General features: G+C 42.7%; 2 protein-coding genes across 7 annotated transcripts in view; one reads left to right on the top strand and one right to left on the bottom strand.

The window, feature by feature from the left end:
- The window catches only part of MTA3 (metastasis associated 1 family member 3), a 210,639-nt gene that overhangs the window by 172,275 nt on the left and 16,943 nt on the right, over nucleotides 1-21,421 (bottom strand). The gene's annotated exons all lie outside the window — the stretch shown is intronic.
- On the top strand, nucleotides 13,507-13,778 carry LOC139038507 (small integral membrane protein 15-like). Its single transcript, XM_070477447.1, has one exon. The coding sequence runs from the start codon at nucleotides 13,522-13,524 to the stop codon at nucleotides 13,744-13,746; it is 225 nt and encodes a 74-aa protein (XP_070333548.1). The 5' UTR covers nucleotides 13,507-13,521; the 3' UTR covers nucleotides 13,747-13,778.

Here is a 21,421-nt window from a genome sequence, read left to right as displayed (position 1 = left end):
TCTTCAGTAAGGCAGAGAGGGCCACAAATAACTTCAAGGCTGAGCACTTGGTAAACACCATGCCGGTCACAGAGGAAGGCTGGGGCTCCTGGTCCATGGCTTTCCGCTACTCTCAGATCCCAGTTCCTCTCCAGGGCAGATGTAAAGGGTTGGCAAGGCACTTCAGAGTTGAAGGAAGAAAGGGGAGTTGGAGGAGCAGAGTACGTGATTCAGAGTCATGGTCACCCTATTATGGCTCTGTGGGAATGAAATTTGGAGACACCAGAACAAGGTCCAACTGGACACATTCCTCTGGATCCTTTTTGTCCATTTCCCTGTCTGATGAGATCTAGTCTACCGCATCTGCCCAGGTGATCGCACTCACCTTCTGATTAGCTGCAAGAAGGATGATGGGGTGCTGGGCAACCGTGAACCAACCCTCTTGTCTTGATTCTTCTTACCTCACCTGAGAAAGTCCCAGTTAGGAAGCCATCCTCCACCCATTGCACACAAACCCAGAGGACACCCTATACAGAAAGGAACACAGGGTAGTAGGGCCCTCCATTAAAAAAAAATTTTTTTTTTTAGGCTACACTGGGTCTTAGTTGCAGCAAGCTGGAGCTTGAGTTTCAGCATGGAAACTCCTCTTTGAGGCATGTGGGCTATAGTTGCATAAACAGGGATCAAACCCTGGCCCCCTGCAATGAGAGCACCAAGTCTTAGCCACTGAACCACCAGGGAAGTCCTAGGGCCCTTTGTTTTTGATATACAGAAATCTCCAACTATGGGGAAAGACAAGGTCTCCAAAGGTAATTTCCTGGTGGAAAGAAATAGTTGTCATTTGGCCTGGCTTCTTCTGCTGTGTCTTTCCCTCTTGGTGGGATCCTTCACTTGTATTTCCACAGCAGTCTCTGTTCCTGGTCCCCAGGGATGTGCTTTTTCCCAGTTCCTGCATGAACAAACACCTTTATCTTCCTTTCGTCTAAAGACAGCTGAGACAGCCTGACATTTTCAAAATTAACTTTTATAAGAACTTAGGAAATAAAAGGAAGTAATTGCAAAAAGTACAAAGGCAGAAGTTCAATTCAGTTCAACATTTATTGAGATCCTGTGTTTAGCTGATACTCTGGATTATCTTAATAGATGAAATGGATTTCTGATCCCCAAGGAGTTCACTGTCCAATGGAAGAAGCAAGCAATTCGAGTATGATGAGTTGTAATCTAATAAAATAAAAGCCATAATTGCCCAGAGTTGGTAACAATTAATATGCCCTGCTGTAAGGGCAGGGCCGGTCAGAGAAGACTTTGAGAGAAGGTGCTATTTCACCTGGAGCATCACTTAAAAATAAAATCTTTGCCTGGTAAAGAGTCAGAAAGGACATTCCAGAGGGAAGAGTATATAGAAAGTACATGGAGGACATATGAGAATCAACCGGAAACTTGGTTCAAAGCCAGATTGCAAAGGTCTTACATGCTAGGGTAAGGGGTTTGACCTAATCCTATAGGACCTAGAGGCAATGGGACCCTAACACAGTTACATTTATATTAAGTTAGAAGGATAATAGTGGCTAAAGTTGAATAAACAGCTTTTTTTTTTTTTTTTTTTTTTAAATTTTTTGCCACACCATTGGACTGAGACTGGGATCTTAGTTTCCGGACCAGAGATTCCCCAAACCTGTGCCACCTGCAGTGGAAGCAAGAGTCCTAACCGTTGGACTGCCAGGAATTCCCAATAAGTTGGCATTTTAGCTTTTGTAAGAGTTTCCTGTGAGTTAGTTTAGCATAAACACATAAAGTTTCTGGGCCTCCAGAGCTGAAAATAGAGATGGGCAGCCATGTCCCCTGTAAAACTTATCTTTAAATTCAACAGAGAGAAGTGTTTTAAGAGACAAGGGTAAATTAGAGATCATTGTCTGAGTTCCTTTTTTTTCTTTTAATAACTTTGGTATTATGGACTGAATAATCTTTGTCCCTACAAAAGTCCTATGTTGAAATCCTAACCCACAGTGTGATGGTGTTAGGAGGTGAGGGCTCTCAGAAAGATCCTTAGGTCACAAGAGTGGAGTCTTCATGAATGGCATTATAAAAGAGACCCCAGAGAGCTCTCTAGCCCTCTGCCTGCTATGTGAGACTACAAGTCTGCAATGCAGAAGAAGATCCTCACCACACCCTGATCTTACTGGCACCCTGATCTCAGGCTTCCAGCCTCCACAACTGTAAGCAATAAATTTCAGTTGTTTATAAGCTTCCAGTCTATGGTATTCAGTTACAGCAGCATAAAGTGTCTAAGAAAATTTGGGGGCAGTGGGAGGGGAGTTGGCTATAACAATGACAAAACTTACCTATGGAGGGGGAGAGAAAGAGGGGCTTCCCTGGTGGCTCAGAGGTAAACTGCCTGCCAACGCGGGACACAGGGGTTCTGTCTCTGGGTCTGGAAGGTCCCACATGCCCTGGGGCAATGAAGCCCATGGGTCACAACTATTGAGGCCACGTGCCACAGCTACTGACGTCCACACAGCCTAGAGGCCAGGCTCAGCAGCAAGAAAAGCCACCATGATGAGAAGCCCCGGCACCGCAATGAAGAGTAGCCCCTGCTTGCCACAACTAGAGAAAAGCCCCCTCACAGCAACAAAGACTCAGCACAGTCAATAAATAAATAAATTTTTTAAAAAAGAAAGAAAATTTGGAAAGGTGAGAATGACTCAAATATGAGGAGAAACGGTATTATTGCCTGAGGACCCTTCCTATGTGTTGGCTCCCACTTCAAAAACCCCAGCTGTCTAACGTCTTAGACGTCATGGACTGCGAAGTCCCCTATGCCCTCGAGAATTCTTGTCAGGGAGAAGCAGATGAAGGCTTGGGGGCTCCTGTGAGAAATGATTATTTAGGTTGAAGAACTGAAGAGAGGTGATTGGCCTGTGAGACTTTCAACAAAAGGAACTTGGAGATGTTTAGAAACCAGGAATCATGCAAATTTGAGAAACATGAAGACTGAGTCTGCCCAGGCCTTTGGAAAATTAACTGAAGAGATAACAGATGGCAAATTATAACAGTTTTTTAAAAAGTAAATATTAAGCAACTTGAAAAGAAATGTTGGCTAAGGACTGACCAGAATTTATACTAGTCCCAAGGATATGGCCCTGTGTTCCCTTGGCCATCTTTCTCTGGGCACTAAAGATAGAAGAATTTGCACCTCCAAGGTAGAGGCACCCTGATCCTCTTTCCTGAATCAGGTATAGAAACACACATTTTAAAATTTATTTGTTCACAGAGACAAGGTTGGACATTTCCAAAATAATTTAAATGTCTAAAAAATTTGGTAAAATACCCACCACCCCCCACCAAAAAAAAGCTAAGAAATGTATTAAGTGGAAAAAAAGCAGGCTAGATTAAAATACGTATGGTGTAATTGCATTTTTGTTGCTGTTGTTCAGTCATTAAGTCATGTCCAACTCTTTTGCAACCCCATCGAGTATAGCCTGCTAGGCTCCTCTGTCCATGGGATTTCCCAGTCAAGAATTCTGGAGTAGGTTGCCATTTCCTTCTTCAGGGGATCTTCCCTACCCAGGGATTGAAGCCTGGTCTCCTGAATTGGCAGGCAGATTCTTTACCACTGACCCAGCAGAGAAGCCCACAATTGCATTTAGGAAAAATAAAAAATTAGATATACATAGTGTAAATATACAGACACATAAATGTATAGAAGATTGGATAGAAGATCTGCAACTAACAGTAGTTACATCTGGGGACAGAGAGTGGGAGGCATGTGAAAAACAACTCAATTGTCATCTGTGTACTTCCATACTGTTAGAAGTATATTACAATGAGCATGCATGACATTTTCATCAAAGAATTTTTTTTTTTTTTAGTTCTACCAGTTTATTGCTACCAACCCATCTCCCTCCACCCTCATGCATGCATGCTCAGTCATGTAACCCCATGGACTGCAGCCCACCAGGCTCCTCTGTCCATAGACTTTCTAGGTAAGAATACTGGACTGGGTTGCTATTTCCTTCTCCAGACATCAAAAACATTTTAAATTTTATGTATTTATTTATGATTATTTTTTAGCTTCAGGATCTTAATTCCCTGACAAGGGATCAAACCTATGCCCCTTGCATTGGAAGCATGCGTTCTTAACCACTGGACTGCCAGTGAATGTACTCCCAAATACAGTTTGTTTAAACTAATGAAAAATTTTAAAAACCAAAGACATAGACAGAAAATTATAGATACACTTTCTGAAGCCAAGTTGATTATTTACTTCTCTTGGGTATCCAGCCTGCACCCTTATTCCTTGCATCAACTCAATTTTCATTTATTTTCCTTAAATTAACTTCGTTTACACAAACAAACAAACAAAAAACCCAACAACAAACAGAAAAACAATAAAAACTACTATAACTAAGACAATACCAGTTCATGAGTACCTGTGTACACTGGGCTAGGATGAAACTTTATTATTCTGTGGAGACTACAGGGAAACACTGAAAGACTTTAAGCAAGGGTGTGTGCCAGGAATTTAAAAAATATATCTCAGAACCAGTAAAGGAAGACCTATTTGAGAAGGACCAGACTGAAGCAAGGAGTCCAGTTACAAAAAGCTTTTTCAATAATCCAAGTGAAAGATGGTTTTTAAGACAGGCTTCTTCATATTCTGCCCTAAACTTGCCGACTGACTTAGATTCACTCGAATTCTGAATTATTTATTAATTTACCCAAGAGACAGAAAGAAAGAATAACTGAATCCCTATAATGGTTTTAAGAACTCACAGTATTCTATCAAGGTATGGGTGTGCATAAAAGTAACCTCTGGTTCTTCATTTTCTCCACATTCGAGTCTAGACTCCTCGGCACAATACTCAAGGCTAGCCCTTTGCAATCAGGCCCCAACTCTTCCTTCTTGGTCTTACATCCTCCTCTTCTCCTCATGTCCTCCACCAACTTGGAGTTACCCTCAGCTGCTTGAGCAGGGAAACAATCAGTCTTGGCCTCAGCTTCTGTATCTGTGTTTCCATGACCTGACCTTCCTTCCTTCTACTCTACTGGGCAAACATCTTAACTTAAGCATAAGTGTCTCCCTAGAGCACTAACACCACCAACATACCACTCTGTTATGACCCCTTGGTTATTTGGGCCTGTTCCCCTCACTGCACCAACAGACTCCAATGGCTGATTATCAGAAGCACAAGGCAATTTGCTTCTTGTTGTTGTGCTTTTAAATTTATTTTACTGAAGTATAGTTAATTTACGATGTTGTGGTAATTTCTGCTGTACAGCCAAGTGACAAAGCTATACATATCAGTTCAGTTCAGTTGCTCAGTTGTGTCCGACTCTTTGCGATAAGTTATACATATATATACATTCTTTTTCACATTCTTTTCCATTATGGTTTATTACAGAGTACTGAACATAGTTGCCTGTGTTATACAGTAGGATCTTGTTGTTTATAATAGTTTGCATCTTCTAATCCCCAATTTCTAATCCATCCCTCACTCATCTCCTTCCCTCTTGGCAACCACGAGTCTATTCTTCATGTCTGTGAGTCTGTTCCTCTTCTGTAGATAACTTCATTTGTGTCATAGTTTAGATTCCATTTTTAAGTAGTATTATATGATATTAGTCTTTCTGACTTACTTCACTTAGTACGCAAATCTCTAGGTCCATCCATATTGCTGAAAATGGCATTATTTCATTCTTTTTTAGGGCTGAGTAGTATTCCAGCATCCACTTATCTGTCCATGAGCATTTAGGTTGTTTCCACGTGTTGGCTATTGTGAAAAGCACTGCTATGAACAAAGGGCAGCATGTATCTTTTTTAATTAGAGTTTTGTCTAGATATATCCTGAGGAGTAGGAATTGATGGATCATATGGCAACTCTGTTTTTAGTTTTTTGAGAAGCCTCCTTACTGTGTTCCGTAGTGGTTGCACCATTTTACATTCCCTCCGACAACGTAGGAGGTTTCTCTTTTCTCCACACTTCTCCAGCATTTGTTATTTGTAGATTTTTTAATGATGGCCATTTTGACTGAACTTTTTTACTAGACTTCCAGAGCCCACCCAGAACTAAAAAATCTGATTCTTTGGGGGAGGGGCCAGAGAATCTGTTGTTGTTTTTTTTTTTAACAGTCCTCCATTGACTGTAGTCATCACCACGAAGAGTGTGGGGAGGGGGGCCGGTCCTCCATAGCTCATAAAATTGCTGACTGAAAAAAATGCACAAACTAAAAGTTGAAAATTGTATCTAATTTGGTGGACAAAACTTAAGCCCAGAATGCAGCCTCTCAGTGGACAGAACGCAACGTTGTGAAGCCTCCTAAACTGACCCCATTGGCTCCCATATCACCTTGTTCCAACCTGTGTACAGCTCTTGCCATGGGATCCATGTGACATGTGTCCCATTCTGCCATATTGTATACTTATTTGTCTACATGTCCTGCCCAGGTCACATTTCTATCTCCAGTCTTTTTCTTTTCTTCTTTCCTTTTTTTCCCCCCTAACTATTTTGCTAGTTGGCTCCACAGATGCCTCCTCACTTGTTTCCCATCCAAATGTGAGCCTTTGACAGCAGGGAACCCATCAGGTACCACAGATTCCAAGTACATGGATGCTTGGGGAAGATTTGCAATATGCAAAAGGAATAAAAGCAGGAAAAAATTTCTAGCCTGCAGTACATGTGAGAAACTACAAACAATTATTTTCAAGTCTCTTTGGTTAGACTAGGAAAAAAAAACCTGATCAACAATCTGGTTGCCAGGCTGGACTGTTGGTAGCAGCCACCCCTAGAGTTGATTACATGCATGTGTGCTCTGATGTGTCCCACTCTTAGGAAGACAAGAGGAGTGCGTTCTAATTCTGGGCCCTGGACTGCCAAAGACTTCAACCCAGAGTAGGGCCAGGCCACACCCTCCACTAATCTCCCCATAGGCTTTGTTTGAGTGAAGCCACTGATGAAGCCTATTACAATGGAGGCAAGCAAGGTGCCCTCCCATTACCATTCACAGTGAAGTGCCCAAAGCAATCACCAGGCGCCTCTATTGTCTTTGCTATTAGTTGAAGTTAATTTTTTCTTTTTTGTTTTTTTATTAAGGCCCTTCTTCTCCCCCTTCTTTCCCGCAACCAGGCTATCTACAGAATGAATTTCCAAAACACCCTAGCGGAAATGGCTTCTTTTAAGTACTACTATTATCACTGTGATTAGCATTATACTGAGCCCTACTTTCACATCTTGGAATCTCTCTGGGAATGCAAGTTCAGGATTTCCTGCTTAAAAGAATTTAAAAAACCAGAATTTCCAGTTTGAAAGTATTTCCAAAGGCATAGGCTCAGGCAGAAAGCTGGGTCTGGGATCTCAACCCCGCCCACCTCTGACTTGGGGGAGCTGGACCCTTTGGGCCGCCAATTTCCTATCTGTAAGTTCTCTGCCTTGGATTCCATACTTCTGAGGATCATGCAGTCTATGGAAAACAGTTCATCAACTTCGGGTGCATGTGTGCGTGCTAAATTGCTTCAGTCGTGTCCGGCTCTTTGCGACCCCATGGACTATAGCCCGCCAGGCTGCTCTGTCCCGGGATTCTCCAGGCAAGAATACTGGAGTGGGTTGCCAGATTCTCCTCCAGGGGATCTTCCTGACCCAGGGATCACCTGCGTGGGGAGACCCCATTGGTTTTCGAGTCCAATGCCTTGACCACTCAGGCATCACGACTCTTAACAACTTTAAACCCTCTGAAAAATCTGCCAAGCACCGGGCACAAAACCACAAGCTTGACACATTTTATCTAATGAGGGAGGAGTTCTATTACACTCTTATCTTACATGCAGGAAGATGGATTTCTCCTTGACACTCCTCCCCAGGCACGAGTGTTCCCTCTGCCCCTCCATTTTTTATTAACTCCAATTCATTGATTCTGTCTGGGAAGCTCACTCTCCTCTCCATCCCAGAAACTTGTCCTTCAAAGCCCTAGTTCTCATCTCACTCAGAGCATTTCTTTCTGGAATTAAGGACAAAGACTTGATTTTCTTAGGTTCCTTGTGCCTCTCCAGAGGTATGTCTTTGTCCTGCAAATCTCTTGAAGCCTCCCCTAATATGCGCCACTGCCTTCTGTAAAGTTTAGCTGGGCTAGAACAATCACCATTCACCTGCCTCCCTCCCCCACTACACACACTGCTACTCTACAAAGATGCTATGCTCTGAAAGCTCCCTTATGTGGCTTGCACCTTAGTATCTGATGCTGATCATTTCCCCCTTGACTCCACCTGGTAATTCCTGCTCTGGCCTCACAAATACTTCTTGCCCAATCACATAGGCTGATGGTTGCTCCTCCTCTGGGTCCCTTAGCACTTGTGCATGGCTCAATGATGGCACATTAATTACATTTCTGTTCATTACTCTGGAATACACTGGGTTGGCCAAAAAGTTAATTTGAGTTGTTCGATAATCATGTGAAAAACTCAAACAATCTTTTTGGCCAATCAAATATATTCTGGTATCTAGGTTGGAAAATGCTTGTTTTGGGAAAGATGAGAAATTGACATTAATAGGGTATAAGTGTTGCAGGAATGGGGACCCCTTCCAGGGCCCGAAACTGGGCTCTTGTCTAACACTCAGAAATGAATTGTCCGAGGAGACATGTGCTGACAAAGCAAGAGATTTTACTGGGAAAGGGCACCCGGGTGGAGAGCAGGAGGGTAAGGGAACCCAGGAGAACTGCTCTGCTTTGTGGCTCACAGTCTCGGGTTTTATGGTGATGGGATTTTCCGAGTGGTCTTTGGCCAATCATTCTAATTCAGTCTTTCCTGGTGGCGCACGCATCACTCAGCCAAGATGGATGCTAGTGAGAGGGATTCTGGGAAGCGGACGGACATGAGGTGTCTCCTTTTGACCTTTCCCTAACTCTTCTGGTTGGTGGTGGCTTACTAGTTCCGTATTCCTTACCAGGATCTCCTGTCATAAAACAACTCATGGGAATAGTTACTAAAGGGCCTGACCAGGGTGGGCGGTTTCAGTCAGTGTGCTTCCCCTAACATAAGGAGTAGGTGAGATATGATGCCTGGCACGTACAGTAGATGAAGCTGGATAAGCAGAAGCTTTCCAGGTGGCTCAGTGGTAAAGAACCCGCCTGCCAATGCAAGAGACATGGGTTTGATCCCTGGGTTGAGAAGATCCCCTGGAGAAGGAAATGGCAACTCCAGTATTCTTGCCTGGAAAATCCCATGGACAGAGGAGCCTGGGAGGCTACAGTCCATGGTACAGTAGGAGGGAAAGGAGCAGGGCACAATTTTATAGCCCAAGGACACCACATAAACCTATCGAAATCAAATGGGTCAAAGACGGCATACAAGTCGACTTCCACTAGACCTTGATCCTCAATCAGCAAGCTAAATGACATACCCAGAAGTGCCATGACAGTTCCACTCGGTTCAGTTCAGTCATTCAGTCGAGTTCGACTCTCTGTGACCCCATGGACTGCAGCACATCAGGCCTCCCTGTCCATCACCAACACCCGGAGTCTATTCAAACTCATTTCCATTGAGTCACTGATGAAATCCAACCATCTCATCCTCTGTCCTCCCCTTCTCCTTCCGCCTTCAATCTTCCCCAACATTAGGGTCTTTTCAAATGAGTCAGCTCTTCGCATGAGGTGGCCAAAGTACTGGAGTTTCAGTTTCAGCATCAGTCCTTCCAATGAACACCCAGGACTGATCTCCTTCAGGATGGGCTGGTTGGATCTCCTTGCAGTCCAAGGGACTCTCAAGCGTCTTCTCCAACACCACAGATCAAAAGCATCAATTCTTTGGCTCTCAGCTTTCTTTATAGTCCAACTCTCACATCCATACATGACCACTGAAAAAACCATTGCCTTGACTAGATGGACCTTTGCTGGCAGAGTAATGTCTCTGCTTTTTAATATGCTGTCTAGGTTGGTCGTAGCTTTTCTTCCAAGGAGTAAGCATCTTTTAATTTCATGGCTGCAGTCACCATTTGCAGTGATTTTTGGAGTCCCAAAAAATAGTCAGCTACTGTTTCCACTGTTTCCGCATCTATTTGCCATGAAGTGATGGGATCAGATGCCATAATCTTTGTTTTCTGAATGTTGAGCTTGAAGTCAACTTTTTCACTCTCCTCTTTCACTTTCATCAAGAGACTCTTTAGTTCTTCTTCACTTTCTGTCATAAAGGTGGTGTCATCTGCATATCTGAGGTTATTGATATTTCTCCTGGCAATCTTGATTCTAGCTTGTGCTTCCTCCAGCCCAGCGTTTCTCATGATGTACTCTGCATATAAGTTAAATAAGCAGGGAGACAATATACAGCCTTGACGTACTCCTCTTCCTATTTGGAACCAGTCTGTTGTTCCATGTCCAGTTCTAACTGTTGCTTCCTGACCTGTGTACAGATTTCTCCAGAGGCAGGTCAGGTGGTCTGGTATTTCCATCTCTTTCAGAATTTTCCACAGTTTATTGTGATCTACACAGTCAAAGTCTTTGGCATAGTCAGTAAAGCAGAAATAGATGTTTTTCTGGAACTCTCTTGCTTTTTCGATGATCCAGAAGATGTTGGCAATTTGATCTCTGGTTCCGCTGCCTTTTCTAAAGCCAGCTTGAACATCTGAAAGTTCACAGTTCACGTATTATTGAAGTCTGGCTTGGAGAATTTTGAGCATTACTTTACTAGTGTGTGAGATGAGTGCAATTGTGTGGTAGTTTGAGCATCTTTGGCATTGCCTTTCTTAGGGATTGGAATGAAAGCTGACCTTTTCCAGTCCTGTGGCCACTGCTGAGTTTTCCAAATTTGCTGGCATATTGAGTGAGCACTTTCACAGCATCATCTTTTAGGATTTGAAATAGCTCAACTGGAATTCCATCACCTCCTCTAGCTTTGTTCATAGTGATGCTTCCTAAGGCCCACTTGACGTCACATTCCAGGATGTCTGGCTCTAGTCCAGTGATCACACCATCGGGATTATCTGGGTCGTGAAGATCTTTTTGTACAGTTCTTCTGTGTATTTTTTTTTTTTTTTCTGTGTATTCTTGCCACCTCTTCTTAATATCTTCTGCTTCTGTTAGGTCCATACCATTTCTGTCCCTTACTGAGCCCATCTTTGCATGAAATGTTCCCTTGGTATCTCTAATTTTTTTTGAAGAGATCTCTAGTCTTTCCCATTCTATTATTTTCCTCTATTTCTTTGCACTGATTACTGAAGAAGGCTTTCTTATCTCTCCTTGCTATTCGCTGGAACTCTGCATTCAAATGGGTATATCTTTTCTTCTCTCCTGACAGTTCCAAGGCACTGTCAGAAGACCAAGGAGTGGGTGGTGGCCCAATTCCTGGAGGCGGCTCAATTCCTGGAACTCTCCACCCTTTTCCCAAAAGAATTGGAATAATTCTACTCATTAGCATGTGAAATTACCCAGCCTATAAAAACTAACCATGCCACATTTCGCAGCAGACATACTCACCCTCTCTGATGGCCTACACTCTATCTGTGGAGTGCGCTTCTCTCTGAATCTAAAGAAATCCACTTCTTACCTATCACTTTGTCTCTCACTGAATTCTTTCTGCGATGAGACATCAAGAACCTGAGCTCCATTAGGTCCTGAAACCAGGTCCTGTGGGGTTTTGACTGGATTCGAGAGCCAGCTACATGGGTTCAAACCCCAATCTGAGGTAAACAGTTTCAAGGGTTTGCAAAGAGATGGACATGACTGAGCAACTAAGGACACATACACACAGAAAATCTTAAGAGCCTTGATCGTTAAGAAACTTTGGGTTTCACTCTGTAGGTGATCATGTTTTTAGGAAGGAGGCAACAATGCTCATGTTTTTAATGAGATGCACTGGAGAACAGAGAGGGAGAGAAAGTAAGGAAGTTAATGAAAAGGCCATGGCAACTGTCCAGACAAGACGTAAGAGTGCGTAACCAAAAGGGTGAAGTCCTGAGGTTGGATAGAGGGACCAGATGGAGAGGATACAGGAAGGTTTCTAGCTTGGCAGTAGTTATCACACAAGAAATGCTAAGGGTCTTCCCTGGCAGCCCGGTCCAGTGGTTAAGAATCTGTACTTCCACTGCAGGGGGCATAGGTTTGATCCCTGGTCAGGGAACTAAGCTCCTGCCTGGGGTGTAATGTTGAAATAGGAGGGAAGGGGACAAAGTGCAAACTTGAAGAGAATGAATGACACAGCCCTGGGACATGATATAAACTGATTAGAACCAATTAGTCCAACAGGGTCGATGTCCACTAGACCTTGAGCCTCAGTGTGTGTTCATTGAAACACGTCAGCAAATTATGTGACACACCCACAGGCACCATGACAGTTCCAAGGCTGACCAGCAAAGACCAAAAAGTGTATGGTGGCCCAGTTCTTGAAAATCTCCACCCCTTCCCCAAAATAGTTGGAATAAACTTCCCACTCATTAGCCTTTGGAATTACCCAGCCCATAAAAGTTAACCACACCACATTTCAAGGCTACTCTCTCTTCTGAGATGACCCACTCTACTGTCTGTAGAGTGTGTTTCTCTCTAAATAAATCCACTTCTTGCCTATCACTTGGTCTCTCACTGAATTCTTTCTGTGATGTTGTTGTTGTCAGTTGCTCAGTGTCCGACTCTTTGTGACCCCATGGACTGCAACACACCAGGCTTCCTTGTCCATCACCATTTCCCGGAGCTTGCTCAAATTCATGTCCATTGAGTCAGTGATGCTATCCAACCATCTCATCCTCTGTTGTCCCCTTCTCCTCCTGCTTTCAGTCTTTCCCAGGATCAGGGTAATGAGTCAGCTCTTTGCATCAGGTGGCCAAAATATTGGAGCTTCAGTTTTAGCATCAGTCCTTCCAATGAATATTCAGGATTGATTTCTTTTAGGAAGGAGTGGTTGGATCTCCTTGCAATCCAAGGGACTCTCAAGAGTCTTCTCCAACACCACAGTTCAAAAGCATCAATTCGGGTGAGTCGGGAGTGGGGGTCCGAACTCGTCGTCCCCAGCGAGATGTAGAGGAGGCGGTGGCGGTAGGTGCCGCGGTTTTGCCCCGGGGCTCAGCGGAGGTGGCCACGCGCCGGCGGCCCAGGGTGTGGCGGGGATGATCTCTGATTGCCGGGGACCGCCGGCTGTTCGAGCCCCGCCGGGCCCGCGCTCGCCGAGGCGGAGGGTCGGGGAAGCGTGGCCCCAGCGGCGGGCCACCGGGTAGGGTGAGGAAGGGTGAGCGAGGGGAAAACACAGGAAAGGACAGTGCGGGTGGCTGTGAGGTGCCCTCACCTTCAGGCGCCGTGCGGGTCTGATCCGAAGATCACGCCTGGTGGATCCTTTTCGGAAGGAAGAAGAATAATATTTATTCCTAAAAGTGTGGAGGGCGCTTACACCTAGGGTCCGAAATTGAGGTGCACGGGAGTATATAGAATTTAAGCCTTCTCTCAGAAGTGTATTGGTAGAGTTTTAAAGAAGAAGACAGCTAACCAAAGGTCATCTGAAATTGTGACTGGCTGATAATCCCAGGACAAAATTAAAAGAGATCACTAGTCAAGCATAAGGCCTCCAGGAAGATGTCTGACTTAAAGGCCTGGGCTGAGTATGTCGTGGAGTGGGCTGCAAAGGACCCGTACGGCTTCCTTACGACAGTCATTCTGGCTCTGACTCCATTGTTCCTAGCAAGCGCTGTGCTGTCTTGGAAACTGGCCAAGATGATTGAGGCCAGGGAAAAGGAGCAAAAGAAGAAACAAAAACGTCAAGAAAATATTGCAAAAGCTAAACGACTAAAAAAGGATTGACGGAATGAACAGGCTGTGTGTCCAGAGGAAAATTGTTCGGAAAATTATGCATCTTTGAAAGGACCCGTTAAGGTTTCTTTTTGGATCTTATGACAGTATTACTAAACGAAGTCTGAGTCTATGGAAGAATCATGTCACTTCTCACCTGTACTGTAGCAGCTTTTCGGCTTCGGTATAGAAGTCTGTTGACAGTTACTGTAAATGGGCATTTATTATGTTACAGATTCTTTTAACTGACTTTCATTTGCCTTTTTGCAGCTTATGTATGAATACTAAAATGAAAACATCCTGTGAAGAAAAGTGACTTTAGATTATGAACTCTATTCAAATAATGGCTTAAAATGTGGTCCTCTTCTGGACAGAGGAGATTAAGAATGTAAAAATCAAGAGTTGTTCTGAGCAGAAAAGCGTGGTTTGGCTTAAAAGATACACGGTGTATTAATTACATCTCTTATCGTTATTATTTCTTGGAATAGAATCATTTCTGGTTTCCTCAAAGCAAAATAATATCATTCAATGAGTACTTCTCTATTTTCTGTATTTTTCTTACTTTAGCTTTTGAGATACTGGTAACTACCAGATAGTCTGCATTTTAAAAAATCTAATTTTATAAAGAATTTTCTTGTTATCTTGATTATGTAGAATACCACCTACTGGATATAATCATTTTTCTACTTATGAACGCTGCCATTTTCTTAGAGATGACTTGAGTAGAGTAACACTATGATTTAAAGCTTAAGAGCAAAAATGCCAAACCTGTAGGACCTTGGAACCAGTTTATTCTCACTTGCGCTAAGTAGAAATGTGAAGTAGTTAACATGTCTTATCAGATAATTTGCTGATTATATAGATACCACTTTTGTTTTTTATTCTATTCTTTGTTTTAATTCATGTGGTGGTGATGTCCTTTACTTTTTGATCAGACAGGTTCATGGTGAAAATTAAAATTTCAACTTTCTTCTAAGGAACTTTTAAAGAGTTACAGTTTATGTCATGTGTCATAAAGGGTAACAAAAGTCTTAACATTTGGAAAAATTTTGTTTGCATTGTATTAACTGTGTGAAAAAGGTGTAAATTATGTCAAAATGAGAATGTTCAAAATAAAGAGGTAAAGGATATTTCCTTCAGTTAAATAGTATAGTTGGAACTTTTTCCTCTTTAACATGGCTTTTTTAAATGCATGGTTGATAATTTTGTTTTCAATAATTAATAGCTTATTAATGTTTTCCTCACCTCTAATAATGAATTTTAAATTGCAAAAAATTGTCCAATAGCTTTAATTTAAAAATGAAACTAGATATTGAAATAAATTTGATACTTTTTTTTTTTTTTTTTTTCTGAGAAAAGCTAACACCAAGAAAACGTTTTAATTAAACTACAGAAACAATGGCTATAGTACAGAATATTCATGAGCAAAAAGATACACCATGTTATAAGTACTTACAAAATTACAAACCATTTGTTTGCTTCCTTAACATTTTCCATATTTTAAGTTCGTACATGAAGATGATCAGATTTACCATTTTGGGGGGGAAGAAGAAAAAAAAAAAAAGGTGTATTTATCATCGCTAGATGTGCTCACTGTATGCTCCATTATTTATATGCAAGGCCCGGGTGACTGGAAGTGCAGTTGTCAGGCATTTTAATAAACTGGACAGCCATTTGTTTCTGCACGACAAGGCAAAATTTGATACTTTTTTATAAAAAAAAAAAAAGCATCAATTCTTCAGTGCTCAGCTTTCTTTATGGCCCAACTCTCACATCCATACTGGAAAAACCATAGCTTTGACTATATGGACCTTTGTCGGCAAAGTAATGTCTCTGCTTTTTAATATGCTGCCTAGGTTTATCATATTTTTTCTGTGATGAGACATCAAGAACCTCAGCTTCATTAAGTCCTGTAACCTGGTGTGTGATCTCAGTTGCAAGACTATGAGTTTTGCCCAGGTTTGAGTCCCACACTGAGGTGAATGGTTTCAGGGTGGCCAAAAAAAGAAAAGAAAAAGTCAGTGCCATCAGGTGCTTGGTTTGATTTGTGGAGAAAGACAGTTTTGTTTTGGTCATAATGAATTTGGAATATTTATAGCAATGTCCAGTGCAAGTGGAAATTATACCTAGAGCTAAGTTTAGAGGTGAGGGCTATGGTTTAGATTTGTAAGTCTTTTCTATGGAGATGACACTTAAAAACCATAGAAATGGAGAGGATCACTGAAGGGTAAATTGTCAAGTGAGATAAGAATCTAGCATTCTTTTACCCATGTCTCTTCTTATTATGATGTCACAAATCCATAAATCAAGTGACATTAGTTAATACACTAAGAAGTCACTTTAAGGACAGCACTTTTTATTTTTTGGCTGCGCCCTGTGGCATAGCAGATCTTAATTCCCCAACCAAGGATGGAACCTACGCACCCTGCATTGTGAATGTGGAATTTTAACCACTGGATTGTGAGGGAAGGAGGACAGCACACCATGGGGTTAAAGATCTCGATGGTCTTATGACCAAGCTGTTTTCTGTTGTTGCTGTCATCTCTGGGACCTGGAATTCTAGAGGCCTCCAATCTCTGTGAGACCGAAACCAACCCTTATGCTGATTAAAGAACTAGAGGCTCAAGGTCAGATATTAGTTGGTCATCAAATACTGCTGTTGCCATGAAGTTAGGCAAGAAACGCACAGAGTGGTCCTTGGTATTCAGGACTATTCTCTTTACACTTAGAGATCTGTACCAGGAAGTTCTCAGGCAGATTCTAACAATGTAAGCCCAAGCTTGCATTCTCTGAGAACTCACCCACACTCCCAGGCTCCACACAGAGCTGGGACCAGGGTCAAGTTTATCACTTGCAACTCTGTTCCCCTGACCACAGCTGACTGGAATAGAAGACTCCTGACTCAAGTGTGACAGTTACTCAAGAACCTGTGGATGAGGTAGGTACTTGGGAGTCTGTGTACTTGATCTAGGAGTATATACACATTTTGGAATAGTGGGTGGGTGGCAATTATCTTCCCCATGAACACAGAGAAAGATCATATGCAGAGAAAGCAGAAAAAAGGCAGGACTCATCAGTGTAGTCCCAAAAAGAGAGAAAGAAAGAAAGGCAGGAACACAGAGAAAAATGCCTGCCTTGGCATCTCACAGCCCTCAATTTTCAAATTTCAATCCCTCCTAAGCCCAGTTTCTTAAAGGCATGAATTCTGTCTTCCTTTTTGCCTAAGTTGATCTGAACAGGCTTCTGTAATTTACAAGCAAGGAGCCCTCATTAGTTGACTGTAGCCAACTGGGTAAGAGCCTCAATAGGAGTGGCTAGAATAGATGTTACTGAGAAGACTTGGGAAATATCTAAATCCTATCAAGAGTCTGAAGTATATCCTTAGGACTGAAATGGATTTAGTGAAAGCTGTAATCTAATCAACTGTTAACAGGACTGCAGAAAGGATACCTAAGGACACGGGAGTCTAGTGCAAAATGAGTGCTTTGCAGTGTTTACTGAATGGCTAAAACTTAAAGGCAAACATGAAATTGGGGGGCAAACTCACAACAAAGGGAAAATAATTTTTCTACCTATATCATTTTTACCCCTCATTTAAGATTTCTACAAAGCTATCACATAATATTGGCTTTAATGAGTATTGTTTTGTCCATCCACAAGTGGACTTCCTTTATCAGACTCCTGATGACTAGATAAGGCATGTGGTGTGCACCAGAGCCTTCCCCTAGCAGGTTTTTTTTTTTTTTTTTTTAAACTTCCAGCCAGAGAAAGGGAGGCTGATATGGCAGACAAGTTTCCACTTGAACAGAAGAAGCCGTTCTTCACTGGGAAGCAAAGATGCAGACAATGCAGCGAGAAAGTGACATTTGAGTATCTGATTCCAGTTGCCTCTGAAGCCAGCTGCCTCTACCTCTCTCATAGTTTGGTTACATGAACCAATAAAGCCTCTGATTGGGACACCTGTGCTCTGGTCAAACATGGGCCATGAAGGACCACTCAAAATTCCTAATCACCCAGTCTGCACTGAGGCAGAATTGCCTTAGAGATAGTCTACAACCTTTCTCTATACACAGACTTGATTTACTCTATGCCCTCTTTATTGTATGAGGCCCCAGGGAAGGTCTTTGGAGGGTCAATACTCCTGTGGCTTATTTTTTTATCTACATGTACATGTCGAAAGTTCCAGGACTACTCTCTGGGTCCTTTGAGAGAGATACATGTCATCAACATGTACCCAAAAGGTACAAATGTATTGCTTAGGCCAACATTTTTCTCTTCCTTCTTAGTTGCAGAACCCTGATTTTATTAAAGGCAGCAAGTCACCTATCTTAAAGGCATTTCCCATCCTCTCTTGAAGATAAATGTACCATATGACCAAATTCTGGCCAATGACATACAAATAGAAGTGCACAGTACTTCTGGGAGTCTCCTTTTTATGTATTTATTTAGGCTGCGCTGGGTCTTCCCAGCTTCCTCTAGTTGCCGTGAGTGTGGACTATTCTCTAGTTGAGGTGCATGGGCTTCTCTTGTTGCAGAGCATAGGCCTCCATAGTTGTGGCTCGAAGCCTCAGTAGTCCCAAGGTATTTGGAATCTTCCTGGACCAGGGATTGAACCAGTGTCCCCTGTATTGGCAGGCGGATTCCCAGCCACTAGACCACCAGGGAAGTCCCACTAGACCACTAACAAGCAGAGACGAAGACTTGGGACTCCATGAGAGAATTTCGATGTTTTATTTATCAAGTAGTCATCTTGAATCATGATAGCTCCAATGATAGCTCCCCTGCCGCACAAGACCTGGGTTCTTTCTACCTTGCTGTTCACCTTCATTAGCTCATTGTCTCAAGGTCCAAGATGGCTGTTAGAACTCCATGCAACACTTCCAGTTGCACATAATAGACACAGTTTTTTTAAAAAGTGCATAAGCAAGATAAAAGTTTATTTCTCTCAATTTTTTTTTCTTTAAGAGAAAGTTCTGGGACTTCCCTGACAGTCCAGTGGTTAAGATTCCTCCCTTCCACTGCAGGGGGTGCAGGTTTGATTTCTGGTCCAGGAACTAAGATCCCACAAGTCATGGGACAACTAAGCTCACATGCCACAATAAGAGAGCCCTTAGGCTGCAACAAATACCCAGCTTGGCCAAAATTTAAAAAAACCCAACAGCTGTTTATTTATAAAAAGCAAAACAAAACAATTGAAAATGGCTGAGATACAAGAAGGTAGATGCTCAGAGAAGGTAGGTGATTTTCCTAAGATCACACAGCTAACCATAGGTGAAGCCAGTATTCAAAACACTAGGTCTATCACCAGGTCTATCTACTAAAGCTAAGCTCCTTTAACAAGAGAACTAGATAATTTCTTTGGCTGGCTGTAAAGATATGGGCTGCTTAAGGAAAAGAGAGAGAGAGAGAGAAAAGGTATGAAGGGAGAGAGAAGAAGAGAGAGACGTGGGATTGTGGAGAAAGCCCAAGCTATCTCCTGGATGGATGGATCTTTAACATGTACTGATAGTAATTGGACACTGCAAAGTTTCTCTGAGCAAGCGACTGGCACTAACAAGCAGAGAGGAAGTCTTGGGACTCCACGAGAGAATTTTGACATTTTATTTACCAAGAAATGGCACTTCTTCTATGAAAAAGAAAAATGGTTTGAAATACATAAAATTTAACTTCCAGGGAACATACCTTCTCTGGGCTCTTGCAGCTTGTATTATCTCTGTCTACCTACAATACCTTGGAGGTCAAGAGGACTTATGCTTTAAAGCATTCATGGCTGCATATGAACGTGGACTCAGGATCACATCCAGTCATTCTCCTCTCAGTCTGAACATTAAAACACTTGTTTTCAGTAAAGAAGGGAAGGAAGGAAGAAAGCGAGTGAGGAAGAGAAGAGAGGAAGTGGGGGAAGGAAGGGACAGATGGAATGACTAACAGGAGACACAGTTAAGCAGGTCTCCTTTGTATGCCTCCAACACACTAAGCATGTTGCTGCCTCAGGGCCTTTGCACTCCTTCCCTGTTCTCCAGAAACCCTCACACCTTACTCCTTTCCTTCAATCCTTGACCACCCTATCTAAGAGTGCCTACCACTGTGATCCTGCTTTTTCTTCACAGCATTCATCAGCAATTAACATATTGGATGCTTACTTATAGAAAATTATCACTAAATTTTATTTCACAGTTGTAAGGAGCTGTTCTGGGTCTTCACAGCTGTGTGGGCTTTTCTCTACCTGCGGTGCTCAGGCTTCTCGTTGCGCTGGCTTCTCTTGTTGCAGAGCATGGGCTCCAGGGTGCACAGGTTTCAGTAGCTGTGGCATGTGGGCTCAGTACTTGCAGCTCCTGGCTCTAGAACACAGACTCAGTAGTTGCAGCACATGGGCTTAGTTGCTCTGCGGCATGCTGGGATATTCCCAGACTAGGGATCGAATCTGTGTCTCCTGCATTGGCAGGTGGATTCTTTACCACTGAGCCACCAGAGAAGCCCTAGCAGGTACTGTGTATATTTACTTTTTTTTTTTTTTTTTGGTTGCACTGCATAGTTTATAGGATCTTAGTTCTCCGACCAGGGATTGAACCCAGACCCTGGAAGTGAATCGCAAAGTCCTAACCAATGGACCTCCAGGGAATTCCCTGTTACTTCCTTTTTAATGTATCATTTCCTTTTCTCCACTCGAATATAAACTCCCAAGCTACAGAGACTTCATTTTGTTATGCTTTCAGATAATAGAACAGTACCTAACACATAGAAATTTCTTTATAAACGTTACATGGAAGAATAAACAAAATGAACAGTACAGACATAATGGGGGTTTGGAAATAAATTCTAGCACAGGCCATCTTCCAGGGTGCCCAGAGATGAGGCACCCTGAATGTGGCTGTCATTTGTCTGGATTCACAGAGCAGAGCACGATGAGTATTGGTAGGTCCAAGAGACATTCCATGGAATGCATCAGTCATCTTGGCAGGACCCTGGAGGCCTCTAGAGAAGTGTGGGACACAGGCAAAGCCATGAATCCTGGCCTCACCCAGAAGGGCAAACAGCCAGCTATGGACTTAGCAGCTACGCCTGCAACTGCCTTTCTCTGGGGCTGTGTCTGGGTGATGGAGCTCCTGGGTATCAGATTGGTGTTTGTTCTGGGCAATGATTTCTAGGTCTGGATGGAGTTATCGGCCTGTGGACTTCTTCAGGGAGAATTTGGAGTCCTGGGTACTCAGGTTACCTGGGAAAACATGGATTGACCTGGCAGTTTGTTCTCTGTGGCAAAGGAGAGGTTAAAATCGATCGAAATGCAAAAGTAATTGGACTCCATGCACCTGCCAGGCCTCAACCTCAAGAGACCCAAAAGAGCTTAGGCTTTGATAATTCAGTTGTATGTCATAGAGTATTGGGGCCTTGAGGTTAAAAGTTGGCTTTTAGATCTGGAAGGTGACTTTACTGAAAGTACCTCTCTTTTTTTTTTTAAATAATAACCCCCTCCCGATTTTTTTTCTCTTCCACCAATTTTAGGACCTCAGTGCTTACAGATTCTGAGAGAATGTAGCACCACTATAAGACTGGAGGCATCTATCTCTAGTGTAAATTGTGGGTCAGGGTCTGTGGGCATAGACATAGGGATGAAGAGGGTCTTAAACTTCCCCCAAATGATGGCTGTAACCATTTTCAGTGAATAGAAAGCTTTTTTTTTCCCCCC

Source organism: Odocoileus virginianus, chromosome 2, assembly GCF_023699985.2.
Source record: "Odocoileus virginianus isolate 20LAN1187 ecotype Illinois chromosome 2, Ovbor_1.2, whole genome shotgun sequence".
Lineage (NCBI taxonomy): Eukaryota > Metazoa > Chordata > Mammalia > Artiodactyla > Cervidae > Odocoileus > Odocoileus virginianus.
The sequence above is the reverse complement of the archived record's forward strand: the minus strand, read 5'-3'. Positions and strand labels throughout refer to the sequence as shown.